General features: G+C 39.1%; 1 protein-coding gene across 1 annotated transcript in view; it reads left to right on the top strand.

The window, feature by feature from the left end:
• The first annotated feature begins 4,372 nt into the window (after window positions 1-4,372).
• WDR11 (WD repeat domain 11) overlaps window positions 4,373-18,102 on the top strand; it is an 83,385-nt gene continuing 69,655 nt past the window's right edge. The window contains exons 1-7 of the mRNA XM_036735332.1: window positions 4,373-4,552; window positions 6,247-6,358; window positions 8,094-8,247; window positions 9,908-10,081; window positions 11,780-11,966; window positions 14,581-14,746; window positions 17,491-17,605. Coding sequence (XP_036591227.1) covers window positions 4,467-4,552; window positions 6,247-6,358; window positions 8,094-8,247; window positions 9,908-10,081; window positions 11,780-11,966; window positions 14,581-14,746; window positions 17,491-17,605 — 994 coding nt within the window. The 5' untranslated portion in view covers window positions 4,373-4,466. The remainder of the gene's footprint in view (window positions 4,553-6,246; window positions 6,359-8,093; window positions 8,248-9,907; window positions 10,082-11,779; window positions 11,967-14,580; window positions 14,747-17,490; window positions 17,606-18,102) is intronic.

Below are 18,102 nucleotides of genomic sequence, written 5' to 3'. Positions count from 1 at the left end.
AAAAGCTATCTCACTAGGATGGTGATGACAATAGCTATCCTTGTTTACCAATCAGATAATAAATCAACAAACATTTAATAAGTGTCTACCACATGCCAATCGCTATGCAGGTGTTAGGAATACAAACACACAGAATGAAATAGTCCCTGCTTTCAAGGAGCTTATAATCTAACAGAGGAGACAAATAGTGCATATATAAATATGGAGAGAATCAATTTTAAAATATAATGTGGTTAGGGAGAGCACTAGCAGTTTGGGGGATCAGGAAAGTCTTTGTGTAGAAGATGGTGCTGGAGCTCCATCTGGAAGGAAGCATGTGATTCTATGAGGCAGAGATGAGGAGGGAGGGAATTTCATGCATGCAAGAACGGTGCAAAAGCATGGAGAAAGGAAAGAGTGCTGAGTAAGATTTTAAAGCTGCCCTTTCTTTGCTCTCTTCTCACGATGTTTGCAGACATGGCTCCACCCTCACTCCTCCCAAGCTGTCATTCAAAACCCATTGTAGACATCCTGCCCTTGTAGTGGTTGGTCACAATCTATATAGGCTTTCATACAACCAACCTAGGTCCAGGCTCTGTTACCTTGACAACTGCACTAATGCATCTTTATTTTGGCTTCTGTTCAACCTTAGTTCATCCAGTCTCATCTAATGCTGATGCTATGTTCCTGAGGTCACTTAAAAAAGTTTTATTAATGCCTTTTTAAAAAGTCATTGTCATTTTTTTAATCATACTCCTTCCCTCTACCATTTTCTCCAGAATAGAAGTCTTTTTGTAAAGGAACGCAGCTGTCATCTGACAATGTACGAAATCCTTTTTCAACACTGTTTGCCTTAAGGAGGGGGGCATGTTTCATTATCTGTTCTCTAGGACCATTATTGGTTTTTTCCATTACTCATAGTTTGGCTTCCCTGTTGTAGATATTTTCTACACTGTTTTTCTATATCCATTTATTTCCATATAAAGTATCAGTTCATACAAATCTTCCCATGTTTCTAATGAATTCTGTATTAGTTCATACAAATCTGTATCAGTTCATACAAATCTTCCCATGTTTCTAATGAATTCCTCATATTCTCCATTTCTTACTCTACAAACTAAAGAATTACATTCATTCATATAGTTCCATTTGTTTAGCCATTCCCCAACTCATGGACTCCCATTGGTTTCCAGTTATCAGCTAAGTCCTGTGATCACTTTTACAGATCTTTTTTTCCTCAGAATGTCTTCTTTATGGGTATCTTGTATGTGTCATGTGTCAGTTCCTTTCCCCATATCATTTTCTACCTACAACATTAATTGTGAGGCTATTAAACATACCACTAAAAAACTGGATGAGTCCATGTGCATTACATACTTATTTCTGAATCCTCTAAGCCAGAACTTGCCTTCAGGTAAAGTGTTCTCTTAGTCCTGACCTTTACTCTTGAGCAATTCTCTCCCTTTTGTCACCATTATAGACTGAAAGAATGAACATTTGTGGTTTAGAAAACACATACTATATAGCAGTGGTAGTCAACCTGTGGTTCTCTTATATACAACCTCTTGTTCTCAGACACCTCTACTTCCTGTATTAGAATACTGGATTCTAATATACTAGACTCTATAGAGCCTACAATAGGCATGTGTCTATTTTTGTTAATGAGGTATGTGAATGTAGTTCCAGATCTTCCTGAGACATCTAGATATTATTTGCATAGAGAACTGGCCTTAGATCTGGGAAGACTTGTGTTTATCTCGCCCCTGATGCAAACTGACTGTGTGACTCTGGGTATGTCACTTCACCTGAGTGTCCTCAGTAACTCTCTTGATATGACTTTGGGTTGTAGGTACTGATCCAAATTGGAAGAGGGAGTTTTCTCACCTGGAATTCACTATACCAATAAAATTCCACCCTCAAAGAGTATTATAATTATTTGTATTCATATCTGATCTCCTAAATCATAAAATCCTTGAAGACATAGATTATGTTGCCCTCTGGGCCTATTTTGCTTTGTAAACAGTAGGTTCTTAATAGTTAAAAGGGGGTGGTTTAAGCATGGGATCTCTACTACCTAGTGGGTTTCTCTTATGCCATTACCCTGGGACATAATCACTCTCCACCTCTTGCTAGTTATACTTTTGCTCTCCAGTACTCCATTTCTATGCCCTCTCACGTATTATTGCTGGTTCCTAAGGTGCCTGCTTCTAATTTATTTCATAATAAGAGTTATAGGAAGGAAGAGCTTGATTAGCATTGTATGCCCTATCTAGCAGTTTGTAAAAGTATAAAAATTATTCAACAATAATATTTTGAGTGTATAATGATTTATGGGGTAATGATTTACTAGATTGTGATATTGATATTTCATTTTCTTTCTGTAATTTAATTGCATTTTCTGCCTACTGCATATCATATTTTTAAAGGCAAACAAAATACTATAAAAGGCAATAGCAGATCGAAGAAAGACAGATGCACCTCAAATCCTATTCACTTCTTTGCTGGATAGCCCGCAACACTAGGTCACAGCCTTTAGTCATTGATGTTGGATATTTTCCACAGAGCAGGAGGAGACAGTTCCTGAGAGTTCATAAGATTTAGAGCTCTAGCCGTAAAACACAGATTATCCCTTCCAATCCTCTCGTTTTACAGATGTAACCCCTGTCCCAAAGCCCACGGGTCCGGGACTCTCTTCTTGGAGATGAATGCCCTGCCCTGCATGAGAGGCTGGGTAGAGTTGGTCAGAGGCAAAGCTTCTTCGGCTCTCTGTGGTTCCTCTTTGGGTGCTCTTGGCTTCCAGCTTTGAGAGAAAAGATGAAAGAGACCACCCCACCTCATGTTGCTGAAGGAAAAGACTGGGAAGACATGAGAAGAGCAGGCAGTGTCCATCAGGTCCCTGTTCCCAGCTTGCTACTCTAGAGATTTAAGGGAGTTTCCAAGACCCTCTCTCTTGGTTGAGCTAGCTCTCCTTCACTCTGTAGTGTCTGGTACACGTTCTCCTGAGTATCCTTCTCTGATTGCTGTTTTGCTGTGCACTTGGATAAAGGATTTTGTTGCTATTCTCCATGTGAGTAGATTGTGGAACTGGTCTTAGGTGAGGAGGGGGGTCAAGCCTTAGATAGAAAGCTAGGGAGCCCCTTGACCTCCCAAATGACAAAGTGCACAAAAGTTAGCTGGAATTTAATCACATTCCCTATACTAATAATATTTAAAGGAGCAGACAGATATATGCCTAGCCCAGGAACTATTACAGCCCATTAGATATATACATGTACGCCATTCCTCTGGCAGGAATGAAAGCCTCCCTTGCAGGAGGGGGAGGGGAGAAGAGGCTGGAGGTTTCTATTGCACTCTTTGGAACACACACACACACAAGGAAAACCATCCCCTGCAGGTGGGGCTCCTAGCCCTGGGATGGGGGGTGGAAGAAAATTAAGCACTTCTTGTAGAATTCTTTCAGTGGTGTCTGGCTCTTCATGACCCCATTTAGGGTTTTTCTGGCAACGATCCAGGAGTGGTTTGCCATTTTCTTCTCCAGCTCATTTTACAGATGAGGAAACTGAGGCAAACAGGGTTAAGTGACTTGCCCAGGATCACACAGCTAGGAAGTGTCTGGGGCCAGATTTAAACACAGAAAGAGGAGTCTTGTCAGGAAGATAAAACATGGCAGAACTAGGATTCAAACCCAGGTCCCCAGACTGTAAATCCAGGGCCCTTTTCTGTTTATCATTAAGGTGACTGGATGGAGAGGCAGCATGGTGTGTTAACAGCCAGAGTCAGGAAGATCTGGGTTCAAATCCTACCTGGAATACGTCTTAGTTGCCTGACTCCGGCCGAGTCACTCTCCGTAAATGGGGGGTGGAATAGTTAACTTCCCAAGTGCCTTTGGCTCATAATCTAGGGGACACCCAGGGGCCAGGCAGCGGCTGCTCCGTCCTCACTGCCCCGCCAACATGGCGAGCTCCCCTAGATCCCTAGGGCCTTGGAGCTCAGGCTCTCTGGAATTAGACAATCTGGTCCAGCCGCCTCATTTTACAGAGGAGGAAACTGACCGCCAAAGAATTCACTTTAATTGCCCCAGGTCACTAAGGTAGGAAGCGGCACACCTCGAATCCAGACCTCAGTGCCCGGATAGTGGGTAACACGCCCAAGTTTACACGTGACCCTCCTTCCATTTCACCTCCACCCCCACCCCTGCCAATGGGAGCACTTCCCGCCCCCTACCTCCAGCAGGCGATAAGCCGCCCGAGGCCGAGCCGCTCTGCGGGGGCCGGGCAGACCCAGCCACAGGCTCCGCGGAACTGCGCGGCCTCAGCTCGGCGAGCGCCCGGACCCTTGTCGGCGCCGGACGGAGGGACGGACGGAGCGCGGCACTTCCGCTACTCGCTTCCTGGTTGCCGGGCACGGCGGAGCCGCTGTTGCGCCCTGGCTCGGTGCTCCTGCCCCGCGTCCTGCCGAGGCCGTGCCTCGGGACCCGGGCCCAGGAGATGTTGCCCTACACGGTGAACATCAAACTGTCGGCGCGGACTCTCACTGGGGCCCTCAACGCCCACAACAAGGCGGCCGTGGACTGGTGAGGGCGGGGCGGAGCGGCCCGGGGCGGGGAGGCGGGGCCGAGGCCTGGGCCCGAGGAGGGGGCGGGGTGGGAGCGGAGTGAGCGGCCCCTCCTGCCCCCAGCAGACGCCCCTGCACGTCCGGGAAGGGCAACGAGTGCTTATTCAGCGCCCACTGTGTGCCGGGCTCGGCGTCTCACTGACATTCTCTCATTTGAGCCTCAGAACCACTCTGGGAAGTAGGTGCTGTTATCGTCCCCCAGAGACAGTTGGGGAAACTGAGGCAGGTAGAGAATGAATGACTGGTCAGCTGCTCTTATAATCCCATTGGGGAAATGGAGGCAGAGGTTGAGCCGCTTGCCCAGGGTCTCAGTTTGGATTGGAACTCCGGTCTTCCATTCGCCAAGCCCAGGACTCTAACCCCTGCACCTCCTCGCTGCGGCGGAGTTATTTTCTTCTCCAAAAACAGAAGTCTTTCCCTCAAAATAGCAGTGGGCAATTTCAGAGACCCTCCAGTCTAGCCCCAACATTTTACAGATAGGGAAACTGAGGCCCAGAGAAGTTAAGCGATTAGCCAAAGCCAGTCAACAAGCTTAAGCAGTATGTGCAGGCACGTGTTAAGCACTAGGAATAGGAATGACAAGAGACACGCCTAGCTTTCCGAGGTCTTTATCTTTATATCTCTAGTCTCTCTAGTTCTATTATCCTTCTATCGCCCAGATCCTTAGAAACTACTTAAAATGTTTGGTTAGGGAGATTTTTTTTTTCTTTCTTGCCGTGATGTAGAGGAACTACCTGGAAACAAATGAGCAGCTTAGAGTGACCCAAACACTTCCCAGCTGTGTGACCCTGGGCAAGTCACTTCACCCTGTTTGCGTCAGTTTCCTCATCTGTAAAGTCAGCTGGAGAAGGAAATGGCAAACCATTCTAGGGTCTTTGACAAGAAAACCCCAAATGGGGTCAGGAAGAGTTACTGGCACGACTGAATAACAACCGAGAGACAAAGTGCTTAGTGAGATTTCTTCACACAGAAAGTCTTCCAGCGAATGGAGTGGTATTAAGAAGATGCTTGCTCAAGTACGGTTTGAAACAGATAGATGGCTGCTGAAGTTCTTCCTACTGAGGTTACTCCAGTATGGACCTGGCGTCTTTCCATAGCAAGGCAATTTTTGTAACTGAAAATTTAGCAATTATTAGAATAGACGTTGGCAAAATTCCGTGTTGTTTCTGATCCTGGGAACATCATACAGAAGAGTCAAACGTCTTTCAGATCCCAATGTTGTTTGTCCTGGCACATCACAGGGAGATAGGGGACAGGTAGTGGTCTATAAATTCTCATAGCATGTTTTTAGTTGAGCATCTTTTTTAAAGATTGACACAGGAGTTAGCAGTGGTTTTATTTTAAACGATGTTGGGTAGAGTTAAAGATAAGAGAAATTTTAATTTTGTTCACGTTTTTAGGGTGCTTATTTCTTAGAGGAGGTAGAACAGTTCCATAAACAACAGTTCTCTTAGTTTTGCTCTTCTGTTTCCTGTGTTTGTTTTTGTGTAAGCTGTAATTCTAGTCATCTCAGAAGTTGTCAGTCAGCAAGCATTTATAAAGTGCTCACTATGTACCAAGAACGGTGCCAAGTGATGGGAATACAAAGGAAAGGAAAAAGATGGTCCCTATGCTCAGTGAGCTCTGTTAATTTTTTTTCTTTTGATTTACCAGGGGCTGGCAAGGTTTAATTGCTTATGGATGTCATTCCCTTGTGCTTGTAATTGATTCTAATACTGCCCAGACTCTTCAAGTTTTAGAAAGGCATAAAGCTAATGTTGTCAAGGTAAGTGGAAAACTTCGAGATGATTTGGGTACATAGTATGATTTGTTTGTGTTCCTTAAAGTTGTAGGTTTTTTTGTCACCATACTCTCATCAGATTTTGTACAATTCATAATAATTGAATTCATAATAAACCAACCTGTGAGGCCCCCCCATCATTTCAAAATGTGTAATTGATTTAATGTTAATCTGGGTTGAGTGAAATGACAGTCCTTAATGAATTAGAGCTGTTTCAGAGCTGATTCACAGCAGGAATTCTGCTGGTTCCTCAACTGTTTTTGCATTATGCCCCCCGCAACTTCCTCCCCCCAATATACCACCTGTATGACACTGTTTCATGGCAACACATATCAGAAGTTAATCTTGAGATTCTTATTTAATTGTGTATGAAAGCAGTAGGAGATACTGTTTTGAAGAGATTATCTGGGTGAAGGATGAGTTTGGGACCTCAGCACTTTGTTCTTCTCCAGTGTGCAATATATCTACAATACTTTTTAATTTAGCATTTTAAAATTTGTAAACCCTTGTTATGGTTAATAGACTGCTTAGAGACAACTTTTGAGTTAGTGATGCAGATGACCAAGATTTTACTCTGGGGAAATAATTGTTCTGTATTAACCCATTTTTCTAGTTCTCTGAACATTTATTCCATTAAGACCTAAATTAAAACCTTTTTTTTAACCATTCTGGTTAAAATCTTTATAATTATCACACAGTTCCCCTTTTTTGTAAAAGCGTTGGCAAATTAAACAGTTGTTTGAATTATTGAATGTAATATTTATTGTTCACTCAGGGTCATAGCTATCTACATCATCTTTATACTGCTGAATCAGTCAAGTAACAGGTATTTAATAAGTATCTGCATGTGTCAGACACTGTACTAGGCATTAGGGAAATAAATGCAAAAGTGAGAGTCCGTGCCCTCAAGGAGCTTACATTCTGCTAGGTTCAGGACACACGGCACGTTCATAGATAAATGTAGGTTGTAGACTAAATAAAATGCAAAGTAATTTGAGGTAGGAGGCAGATACTGGGGAAATCAAGAAAGGTGACTTGAAGAGGGTGGTAATTAAGGTGAACCTTGAAGAGAACTAGCAATTCCAAGCCATACAAATGAGGATGAAGAGTATTCTAGGCATGGAGGACCAAAAGCCTATGAAAAGAAGTGGGAAACAGAATGTCATGTAGGAGAACAAGCAAGTAGAGGAGCTTGAGTGGAACCTGGATTTCCCACCCCCCCCCCAAAAAAATTAATGGATATGTTAAGTAGAATGTACATGGGGGGACAAGTTTTTAGGGAACAGAAAATGTCTATTTTTGTTTTTTATGTGCCTTGCCGGTAGTTTCGCTTTTTTTTTCCCCTAAAAGGAATTCAGAAAGAACTTCTGGGTAACTCATGTGGCTTTCATTTCATTTAGATTTTGTTATAATCTGATTCAAAAGTCCTAATTTAAGCAATATTTTTTAATGTTTACTTGGTTTGGATAAACTTCAACTTGATTGATTGCTGTGTACATTTTACTATTTCTCTTGAGGATTTTAGTTTTTGAGTAAAAGAATAAGGTGTGCTCAAGAATAAAAGCACATTTCTTTAAAGATAGACTGTTTGTGTTCATCTTAAATAAATGATTGTTTTACAGTTTAAATTTGTTTTCTAACCTGGTGGATTTTTTCAGTGAATATTGTGTTAAATTCAGTATATAAGTGTGATGATTATTTGATTTGTTCTTGACACTAGGTTAAATGGGCCAAAGAAAATTATCACCATAATATCGGCTCCCCATATTCTTTACGCTTAGCTTCTGCTGACATCAATGGGAAGATCATTGTTTGGGATGTAGCAACTGGAGTAGCTCGATGTGAAATACAAGAACACAACAAACCCATTCAGGGTAGGTAAGAAAAGTTTGTGCTTGTTGCACATAAATGTCTTTTATAATTTTTCATCACACAATGTGAATTGTTTTATGGTGGCTTTTCTTTCCATTTTCATTGTTGTAGCCATTGTGTATATTGTTTTCCTGACTCTACTAAACTTCCGTTTACATCAGTTCTTATAAGTATACCCGTGTTTCTCTGTAATTGTTCCTAGTTTCTTAGAACACAGTAATATGCCATTACATTAATGTACCACAGTTTATTTAACCAGTCCCTAATCAATAGGTATTTATTTGGTATTTTATTGTGTATGGAGCCTTTCTTTTTGCCAATGGAGGAGTATCTACCCAGCAGAGGAGTCTCTGAGTCAAAGGGATGAATATTTTAATCACTTTCTTTGCATAATTCCAAATTGCTTTCTAGAATTTCATAACTGGACAAAAAATGCATTAATTTTTCTATCTTTCCACAAGCGCTCCCAGCATTGACTATTTCACTCTTATCAGCTTTACCAATTTTCTGGATATCGGGTGAAACCGCAAGGTTGTTTGGATTTGTATGTATTTATTATTAGTGATTTGGTGAATTTTTTAGATGGTTGCTGATAGTTTTCTTTCTTTTCTTTTTGGAAAACTGTCTTTTGCTTATTTACTAGAGAACAGCTTTTCATCATATATTTCTATTAGTTGTCTGTTGATCTTAGGTATTATCAAACCCTTATCAAAACTGTTTGATACAGAGATCCTGAGAATAGTAAAGCTGTTAACGAAAAACATCCTATGATATATCTTCTCTCTGGTTCTTAGTTTCCCTATCAATCAAATAATGATGATTGGATAAGATGAGCTCTAGGAACTCTTCCAGCGCTATCATTGCATGTTGTACAGTTTAATAACCCTTGCAGAGCTAGCATTATAGCATTCTATTCTGAAGTCTATTGTAAACAAGTTGGAATTATTTGCTGATTTGAATCCACCATTACTTCCTTCCTTTAAAGGGGAATAGGCAAGGGGCAGTTGTATTGTCATTAGGTTACCTAACTTAGGAAAAGAATTTATTCAGTTCCTAATTTTTGAATCTGTGGTTTTCCTGTGCATTTGCCTTTATCTCATTTGTTGAAGTAAGTATGCATGAAAACAGAGCATTGTGCTTATAGGAAGAAAAAAAAAATAGAGGGCTGTGCTATACCAGGAAGATATTGACACTGACTTATGGAAGTCTTGACATGTTAAATTTGGATGACTTTAAGTCTTCCTTAGCATGAATTTCTGTTTATTACAAGTTGATTTTACATTTTTGTGTTTTAATAGTTTTAACCTTTGATTTTTTGTAAAGATTGTAAAGATTTTACATAAAACCAGGTCTTATGGACAGATTAAAAAAATAATCCTTTTTTGAGCCTGGATCTACTATTTCGTTGATTTAGGAAACTCCTTCCACCAATGCAAATTAGCACCTGCCTTATAACATATGGTATTTGAGTGTTGCCTTGGGAACCAAGTGTGTCGGTGATTTGGTTCAGGTCACACAGCCACTATTGGTCAGAGGCAGGACTTGAACCTGGATCTCTTTCTCTTTATGGCTTGTTCTCTGTCCTCTGTGCTGCCATGCTTCTCAAAATAATTTAAATGTTATTTCTTCAGACATTTTTCTCCTTTTATGTGATGTCTACAGACATGCAGTGGTTATGGAATCAGGATGCCTCCCGAGATTTGCTCCTTGCTATTCATCCACCGAACTACATTGTATTATGGAATGCAGACACTGGCACCAAACTTTGGAAGAAGAGTTATGCAGAAAATATACTTTCTTTTTCCTTTGACCCCTTTGATCCTTCACATTTAACTTGTGAGTTATATTTATTTGTATCAAAGGCTTAAAAAAATATCTTTATAAAATATTGAACTAGAAATTTTGATGTTACTCTTAAAATGACAAACAGATTGAGGGGAAGATCTATGATCATACTGTAAAGAAGTCTTAAAGTGGGCAACTATGCTTTTTAGTTTCAAGCTTTTCCCTTATAACTCCTAGTTTTTGATAGTTGAATTGCAACCTTGTGCTGACATACAGCATAATAGTTGCTAATAAAAAATATTGGGACATATTGGCACTGTGTTGAAAATTTGTGTTAGAAATAAGGTACTCAAAGAAGGAAGATTGTAATTATCAGCTTAAGATAACTTTTATGCCAGTATTTCCAGTTCACACTTAATTAAGTTCATTTTTCATGGCTTAGGAAGAGCTGAGTCAGTGGTTTCATTTGGTCTTAATAGCTGTATTTAAATTGAATTTTTGTAACTTTTATCCTACCCATTTATACCCCTAGCTTTGAGTTGGTAAACAATGGTATATAAGAAAGAGTGTAAATCCAAATGATTTCCCCCCATACTTTAATTGTGCTCATTACTTTAAGTGTTTATCTAAGTTACTTATGACTAAGTTTTGCTGAAAATGTAGCCACATAGACCATTTCCCTTTGGATTTGGAAGACTTGAAATGTAACATTATAAACTATGAGGCTGGTGTTTATCTTGGAATCTGTGGTAACTTGAATCAGTATATGGGTTGGCTTACATTTTTCAGGTTTTGAGCAGTGCTTTTCATATCGACTCTGTTACAGTTATTGTCCTTTAGAAATTTTACTTAATTTTCTGCTTAAGTGCTGACTAGGGAACTTTTTGTTGTGTGTTTTTTTAAACCTGAAAACTTTGACTACCAGATGCAATAATTATTCTATTCTATTATTTTCTTTTTTCAAGTAGCATTAAGGCAGTATTGTACTGTATTATTTTTTTTTACTTTGTCCCCCTCCCCCTTAAAAAAAATATAGAAACTCAGGGATAAAAATGTTGCTTTAGAATACGAAGCATATACATTTAGGCTTAAGTTCGTTGTTACAATTAAATATTTATTATCACCAAATCAAATTGTTAGTCTTTGTATGAAGTATATAAAGTGTAAGATCCCTTCTGCACAAAGCTTACGTTCTAAAAAACAGTGTGCTGTACTAATTTGCAAAAAAACAGTACTTGTTTAGTACTCATTCAAATTCAGCATAACATTACTTAGTACTTACTGTGTGCTCTGCTGCTTCTGAGGAGTATACAAAGAGCCCTGCCCTCATAGAGCTTGTCATCTGGGGAGATGAGGCAAGTTCATAGAGAGCTACAGGCAGTGGTACAAATTAGGAGGGTAGAGATACTCTAAGACATCTATAATTGAGAAGGTTCAGAGGAGGGAAAATAATCACATCTGATGAAAGCTAGGGATTGGGAAATCAGGAAAATCTTTTTCTTCCAATAACCCTGTAGTATCTTTTTAATATGAAGAATAGATTTATAAGAGCTGATCATATTGGCCTCTGATGAATTTTGTAATAAAACACTCACTTTAATTTCTGGATGATATTTTTGCTCTGAAATATTATGTACCAATAGAACTGTATTATTAAACTTACCATTGCTTCCCTTTCAGCATTATATTGGAATAAAGCTCTGATAAAACTGGTTAACCTCAATGACCACTTTCCTTTTCCTAATGCAGTACTCACCAGTGAGGGGATTGTATTCATCTCAGACTTCTCTCCATCCAAAGCTCCTGCCAGCTCAGGGAAAAAAGTTTACATATCCAGTCCACATTCGAGTCCAGCTCATAATAAGGCAGCTGCAGCTACGGGTGCCAAGAAGGCTCTCAATAAGGTGAAAATATTGATCACTCAGGAGAAACCTAGGTAAGCTCTGTGTTTATTTAGTAGCAAGATACAAACAGAAGTTGCCTTTTTAATAGTGAGGATTAATTTTCTTCCTTTTTTCCCCCTCCCATTCTCATTTTTATTTTGAATTTCGAATCAACAAGGGAATAGCTGCACTTTTTATTCGTATTTTTATCCAGGACATGTTTTAGTGATGACTCAAGAGTTTAAAATGTCTCATTCATGAAGCAGATGAAGCATCAGACATTAAAATGTATTACAGTGAACTTTGAGATATCTGTTTATTCCATGATCTCATCTTCTTACCTGGTGTACACTTTAGTTTTGATTTAGAAGAGATGGAATGAGATTTCTGAAGACTTATTTCCGGGTCATTACATAGAGATAAATATTCACCTATTTGGAAGGCGGCCCTCTGTTACCTTTTAGATCAAATACAAACTCCTCTTGTATTTGAAACCTTTCTTAACCTAGCTCTAACCAGCTATTCCATCCTTATTGTATATGATTCGTCTTCACGCAGTCCAAACTAGCCTTCTTGCTGTTTCTCATGTGTAGCACTTCTTGTCTTGTCTCTGGGCTTTTTCACTGACTGTTCTTAATGCCTGAATTGTTGTAAAGATGCAGATCCTGCCAACTATGCGAGTTGTAAGGATGCAGGTCTGTTCTGTCCCGATTGTGCCAATTGTAGATGGCGGACCCTCCAAGAGAATGCTGAGATACCAAAGAAAGGACAGTATACAGCGGTGTGGGGGCATAAGTGAGGATTTATTAGAGTTTATTGGGTTAATTGGGGAAGTTCAATAGAGTTTACTCATGTAGCCAACTGTCCTGGGCAGTGGCAGGACAGAGTAATGGATCTCTGCATCCCCCTCTAGGACAGGTCAGACATTGTATAGAAACAGAACAAAGAAAGCACAGTGCCAGGGATGGCACTTGCAAGTTTTCCCATGGGCTAGTTGGAGCTTCTTTTGCTGTTTACATTCGTTCAAAGTGGCTTACATTAACTGTGGAGACTTAGGTCATTTTCCCACCTTCTGGCTCCTACTGTACAACTGCAGCCTCACCTCTCTGCCTCTTAGCCCTGGTTTTGTACACAATTCATCTCAAGCATGAAAACCATTTTTTGCCTGAAATATTTTCCTATGTTCCCACAGCTTCGAGTACTTTTCTCCCCTAATTCTTCTGTATGTATTTTGTATGTAATATCTTTATGTGTGTATGCCGGTGTGTATGCGTGTGTGTATATGCGCCATATAGACATATGTACGTATACATACATAAGTATAACTACGTGTATATTGTCACATTTGAGCTCCTCGAACGCAGGACTGTTTCATTCATGACTCTATCCCCAGCAGCCAGTGCAGTGGCTGACAATGAGTATACATTTAACAAAGGCTTATTTGGTAGGATAATTAGCTCATTGAATCTTTCTCACCTACATAGTAAATGGGGAATGTAGTTTTGTATTACTGTGGTAATGGGTTTCACAGAATCTCCAGAACAGTATAAAGTAGCATGGTGAAGTAGAAAGACCTCTAGGTTAGAAATCAGAACATACTTGTTTTGTTATCTGCCCTACCACTCCCCGTTTAACTGGGTTGCCTTGGGTATAACCTTTCTAGCTCTTTTTTTTTCTTATCTGTAGAATGAGGAGCAATGGGCTTTCTAGCTGTAAAAGTCTGTCAGTTCTAGAAGTCACCAAATTAAATTCATGTTATAAATTTGAACTATCTTAATAGATAACAAATTAAATGAAGGATCTTAACATTGAGTTTTGCAGACATTTACTTAAATGATTTTATAAAAAGCAAATAACATGATTATGTTGTGACATCCATTCATATTTACAAAGAACATTTCATCTAATGGTGTTATAATTTAAAGTTTTTTATTATCAGTGATTAAGATGCCATCTTGTGGTTTAGAGAACCTTCTACTACATTTCATAGTCGTCATATAGTTATTACTGTTGTGACAGAAATAGCAAAAATAAAACATTTTTTGGAAACAATCTCATAGTTTCATACAACCTCTTTTTTTGCAGTTGAAGAAACTGACAAAAGGTAAAGTGTTTTACCCAACATCATGTAGCTGCTTAGTGGCAGACCCAAGTCTAGAATAAAAACCAAGTCTGTTGACTCTTTGCCTAATTTCTATTTCAGGACACCCTATTTTATACATTTCGTATGGCCTCTAATAGGAAAATTTGGAAATGTTTTGTGTGGTATGTGTGTTGGTTATAGCAGCTTGATTATTTTGTTGAATTATAAAATAGTACAAAGCTGAATCTTGTGAATGCCATGAGTATCTACTTTTCCTTGTATTTGTTATCTTAAAACATCAGGGTACTTTTAAACTTGCTAAAAAATAGCTCCTTTTAGAAATACAGGAAGTTAGTTACACCCTGTCTTGGAGTGCAATACATTAGTGATTAACTTGACCTTTTTTGGCATGCTCTAACTTCTGTAGCATTGGATGCAGGCCCATGCTGGCCATTTCAGGAAGTTAAGATACAATTTGTAACTCACAGTTTACATGACATGAACATGAAATTAAATTTTTAAGTTTTTGTCCGTTTAAACTAAACCTTTGGTAGTATATTCAGTGTGAATGTTTTATTTTTCAGTGCTGAATCTGTGACTCTCAATGATTGTCTTCAGTTGTCATACCTACCGTCCAAAAGGAATCACATGTTGTTGCTTTATCCAAGAGAAATTCTAATCCTTGACCTTGAAGTAAACCAGACAGTAGGTGTAATTGCAATAGAGAGAACAGGAGTACCATTTCTACAGGTATCCATTCTAGTTTGCAATTTATATTCCATAGTTGTACATGAAACCACTAGTTTTAATCTTATACATTTTAAACAAGTTAAAAATTTAAAACTCAATATCTATTTTTACATTATCTTTTCTGAATAGAGCTCTTCTCCCTTCCTTTCTGAGAACGTGTCTTGTTAATTGGTCAGCCAAAAAATGATTATTAAGCACTTATTGGATGTCAGGCCCTGTGCTAGCAGTGGATTTGTAAAAAAAAAAAAAAGGTAAAACACAGTCCCTGCTGCCCTGGAGAGGCTCGTGTTCTGATTGGGACACAAAATTAAAAAAAAAAAGATATGTACAGAGTAGATAGAAGGAAAGCCTCTTGCAGAAGGTAGTATTTGAGCCAAGTCTTCTAGAAAGCCAGGGAAACTCATAGGTGGAGGTGAGAGAGCAGCCAGGCATGGGACACAATCAATGCAAAGAAACAAAGAAGGAGGTGGAACGTTACACAAGAAAAACAGCAAATAAGCTATTGTGGCTGGATTGTTGAGTGAGTAAAGAGGAGGATAGTTGTAAGAAGATTGGAGAGGTAGGAAGATGACAGGTTGTGAAGACCTTCATCCTCCAACGGACCTTTCTGTTTGATCCTGGAGATAACAGGGAGCTGTGGGAGCTTATGGAGTAGAGGGGTGACATAGTCAGACCTCCTGTGCTTCAGAAAAATCACTTTGGCACATGAGTTAGTATGGACTGCAGTGAGGGGAGACTTGAGACAGGGAGACCTGTTGGAACACTATATTCCAATAGTCTATTAAAAGATTTAAAAAAAGAAAGGGAGGGGGGACACAATTTGGAAAAGCCATTAACTCATTGACAGATTATGCAATATTCCATATCCATAGTCCATTATCTCTGCAAAAAAGGATACAATTGTAATTTCTTAACTTTTCCAGTGCCAAGCTTAGTCATTCATTCAGTTCTTTTTCTTTATATTAAAATTAATATTTAAAAGATAAAAATATATGTATTTTGTGACTGAAATGCCACTAAGTCTTTTTGTTTAATTTTCAATTCAGCAAACATCCATTGGCTACCCAGTATGTGTGCTGTAAATGTGATAAATAAATGTGAAAGATGTGATCTCATCAGATGGAGAATTCTTCTCACTTATCTATAAGTTAGTAGAGAGTTCCTGGGGAATTATTTGAGGCACATTAAGTTTAAGTGACTTGACCACAGCCATCTAATAAGTGTCAGAGGCAAGTGATGAACCAAGTTCTTCTAGACTCCAAATCCTGCACTTTCTCTATCCTGTCATTTTTCTTTTGGCTAAATTTGATTTTTAAACTTATATAAGCAAGTATGTTATTTTGCCTGTCCTGTTCTTTACAATTCTTAATGAGTTTATGTTGTCCTTGAAATGACCAAGAATACTCTGGGAACAGAGTTATTTAAGTGGTGTTAATTAAACACATGGACTTAGGAAGGTTTTGTGTTCAGATACAGTCTCTGATACCCATTAACTCTTGGACCCTGGACAAATCATTTAACCTCTGTGTGCCTCAAGCGGTTTCCTAGGATTTATCTACTAAGCACAGTTCAATTAGGGTCTTTGATATTGGAGGGCATTATCACACTGGAAATTTCCCATGCTGAAGAATACATACACACACAGATACACATCTGTGGCTTAAATGAATTCTAAGTATATGTTAAAAACTCGAACTTTTCCTTTTCTTGGTTGATCCATTTAGCATAAATAATAGCTAGTAAGAAAGCATTTATATAGTGTTTTAAGGTTTGATAAGTCCTTTACAAATATTATCTCATTTTATCCTCACAACAGTTCTGGGAATTAGATACGTCTGTTATCCCTATTTTAACAGTTGCAGAAGACAGAGGTTAAGTGACGTGCCCACAGTTATGTAGCTTGTAAGTGTCTGAGGCAGGATTTGAACTCAGGTTTTTCTGACTGTAGGTGTAGAGCTCTATCTATGGTGATGATGGGGTGCTTGTGCTTGAACCCTAATTCTAACAGCCTCTGCTCGGGTGCCTGTGCCAGCATCCCAATTCCAAAACACATTTAGTTCTCAAAACATATTCTCTCTCAGGCTCTCTCTCTCTAGCTGAAGGACAGCATGCCCTGACTTATCTCTGCTTCTTCCTTAGTATACTGAGTCATAACCATATTTACTATTTAATGACCTTTCTAACACGTATCTTAGACATAGTATTTTATCTAACAAGATACTAGATGAGAAACTATTCCCTTTAGCCCTGACCGATAGTGAACTCAGTGACGGTTCACAGTAAAAACCACACCCCCAGTAACCAACCGTGCTGTGGTCTATTTCCTAGAGAACTCTGGGTAATACGCCTGCGCAGTAGATACTAAATGTGCATGTCCTTTAAGAACCAGCCACACCTTAACCACTTCCTAACCCCACCCCCAAATGCCTAACTGACATGTCCCCCCTTTTATCCCCTACAAGCTTCTGTAAAGATTCCCCCTGCACCTCTTTATGGTTGCAGGTTCCCAAAGAACTCTTGCCCACTGAAAAGCATAATAAATTTTTGCCTCCTTGACTTAAAGAATGCTTGGGTCCATGAATTCATTCCAGGCAACCTGGGAACTTTGGTTTGGGATTCCTACATCCCTGGGTTTCATCTCTCCCTCAACAGTTCCACCTAGTTGTTTATCATAAACATCACAATATCTAAAATGCTATATTAATCTACTGTATTTTGAGAATTAAATGTTAAATCTCCTATAGGTAATCCCCTGCTTTCAGCGTGATGGCTTATTTTGCCTACATGAAAATGGTTGCGTAACTTTAAGAGTTCGAAGATCTTATAATGCTATTTTTGGGACTTCAAATGAAGAGTCAGGTAATGTTATATAACATATTATTATATACATATGTATATTGAGCAATACTCCAATTTTACCCACTTTACACTCTACTTTTAGACTTCCCTTTTAAGACATTTCCATTTGAGAGTGACTTAGATACATAAGAGACAAAGGCAAAATGATTGTTAATTCTACTGTTGCAGAATAGAATTTATTGTTAGCAGAATTGTGTACTATGATGGGGCAGTAATTGAATTGTTCAGTCTTGTAAGTTGTTCTTATATTTAGAGTGCAGATTGTAACAATATATGAGATCTGTTTTTCCATTAAAAGCCTCTTCTAATGCCCCATGATGATATGAGGGTGGCCCCAGGTCCTAATGAGAGTACTAGTGGATCCCAAGCTCAGCCTGGGTCCACTAAGTTGGAAAAGGATTGAAAAGAATTCAGATCTAGGCTTGTGATAGTGTCATCACCAAGCTAGCTGCAGGGCTGTTAACTTTTCAGCCATAGCAACTCTTGAAGACCATTGA

The sequence above is a fragment of the Trichosurus vulpecula genome, chromosome 8 (genome assembly GCF_011100635.1).
Source record: "Trichosurus vulpecula isolate mTriVul1 chromosome 8, mTriVul1.pri, whole genome shotgun sequence".
NCBI lineage: Eukaryota > Metazoa > Chordata > Mammalia > Diprotodontia > Phalangeridae > Trichosurus > Trichosurus vulpecula.
Note: the sequence above shows the minus strand (reverse complement) of the source record. Positions and strands in the feature narration are given on the sequence as shown.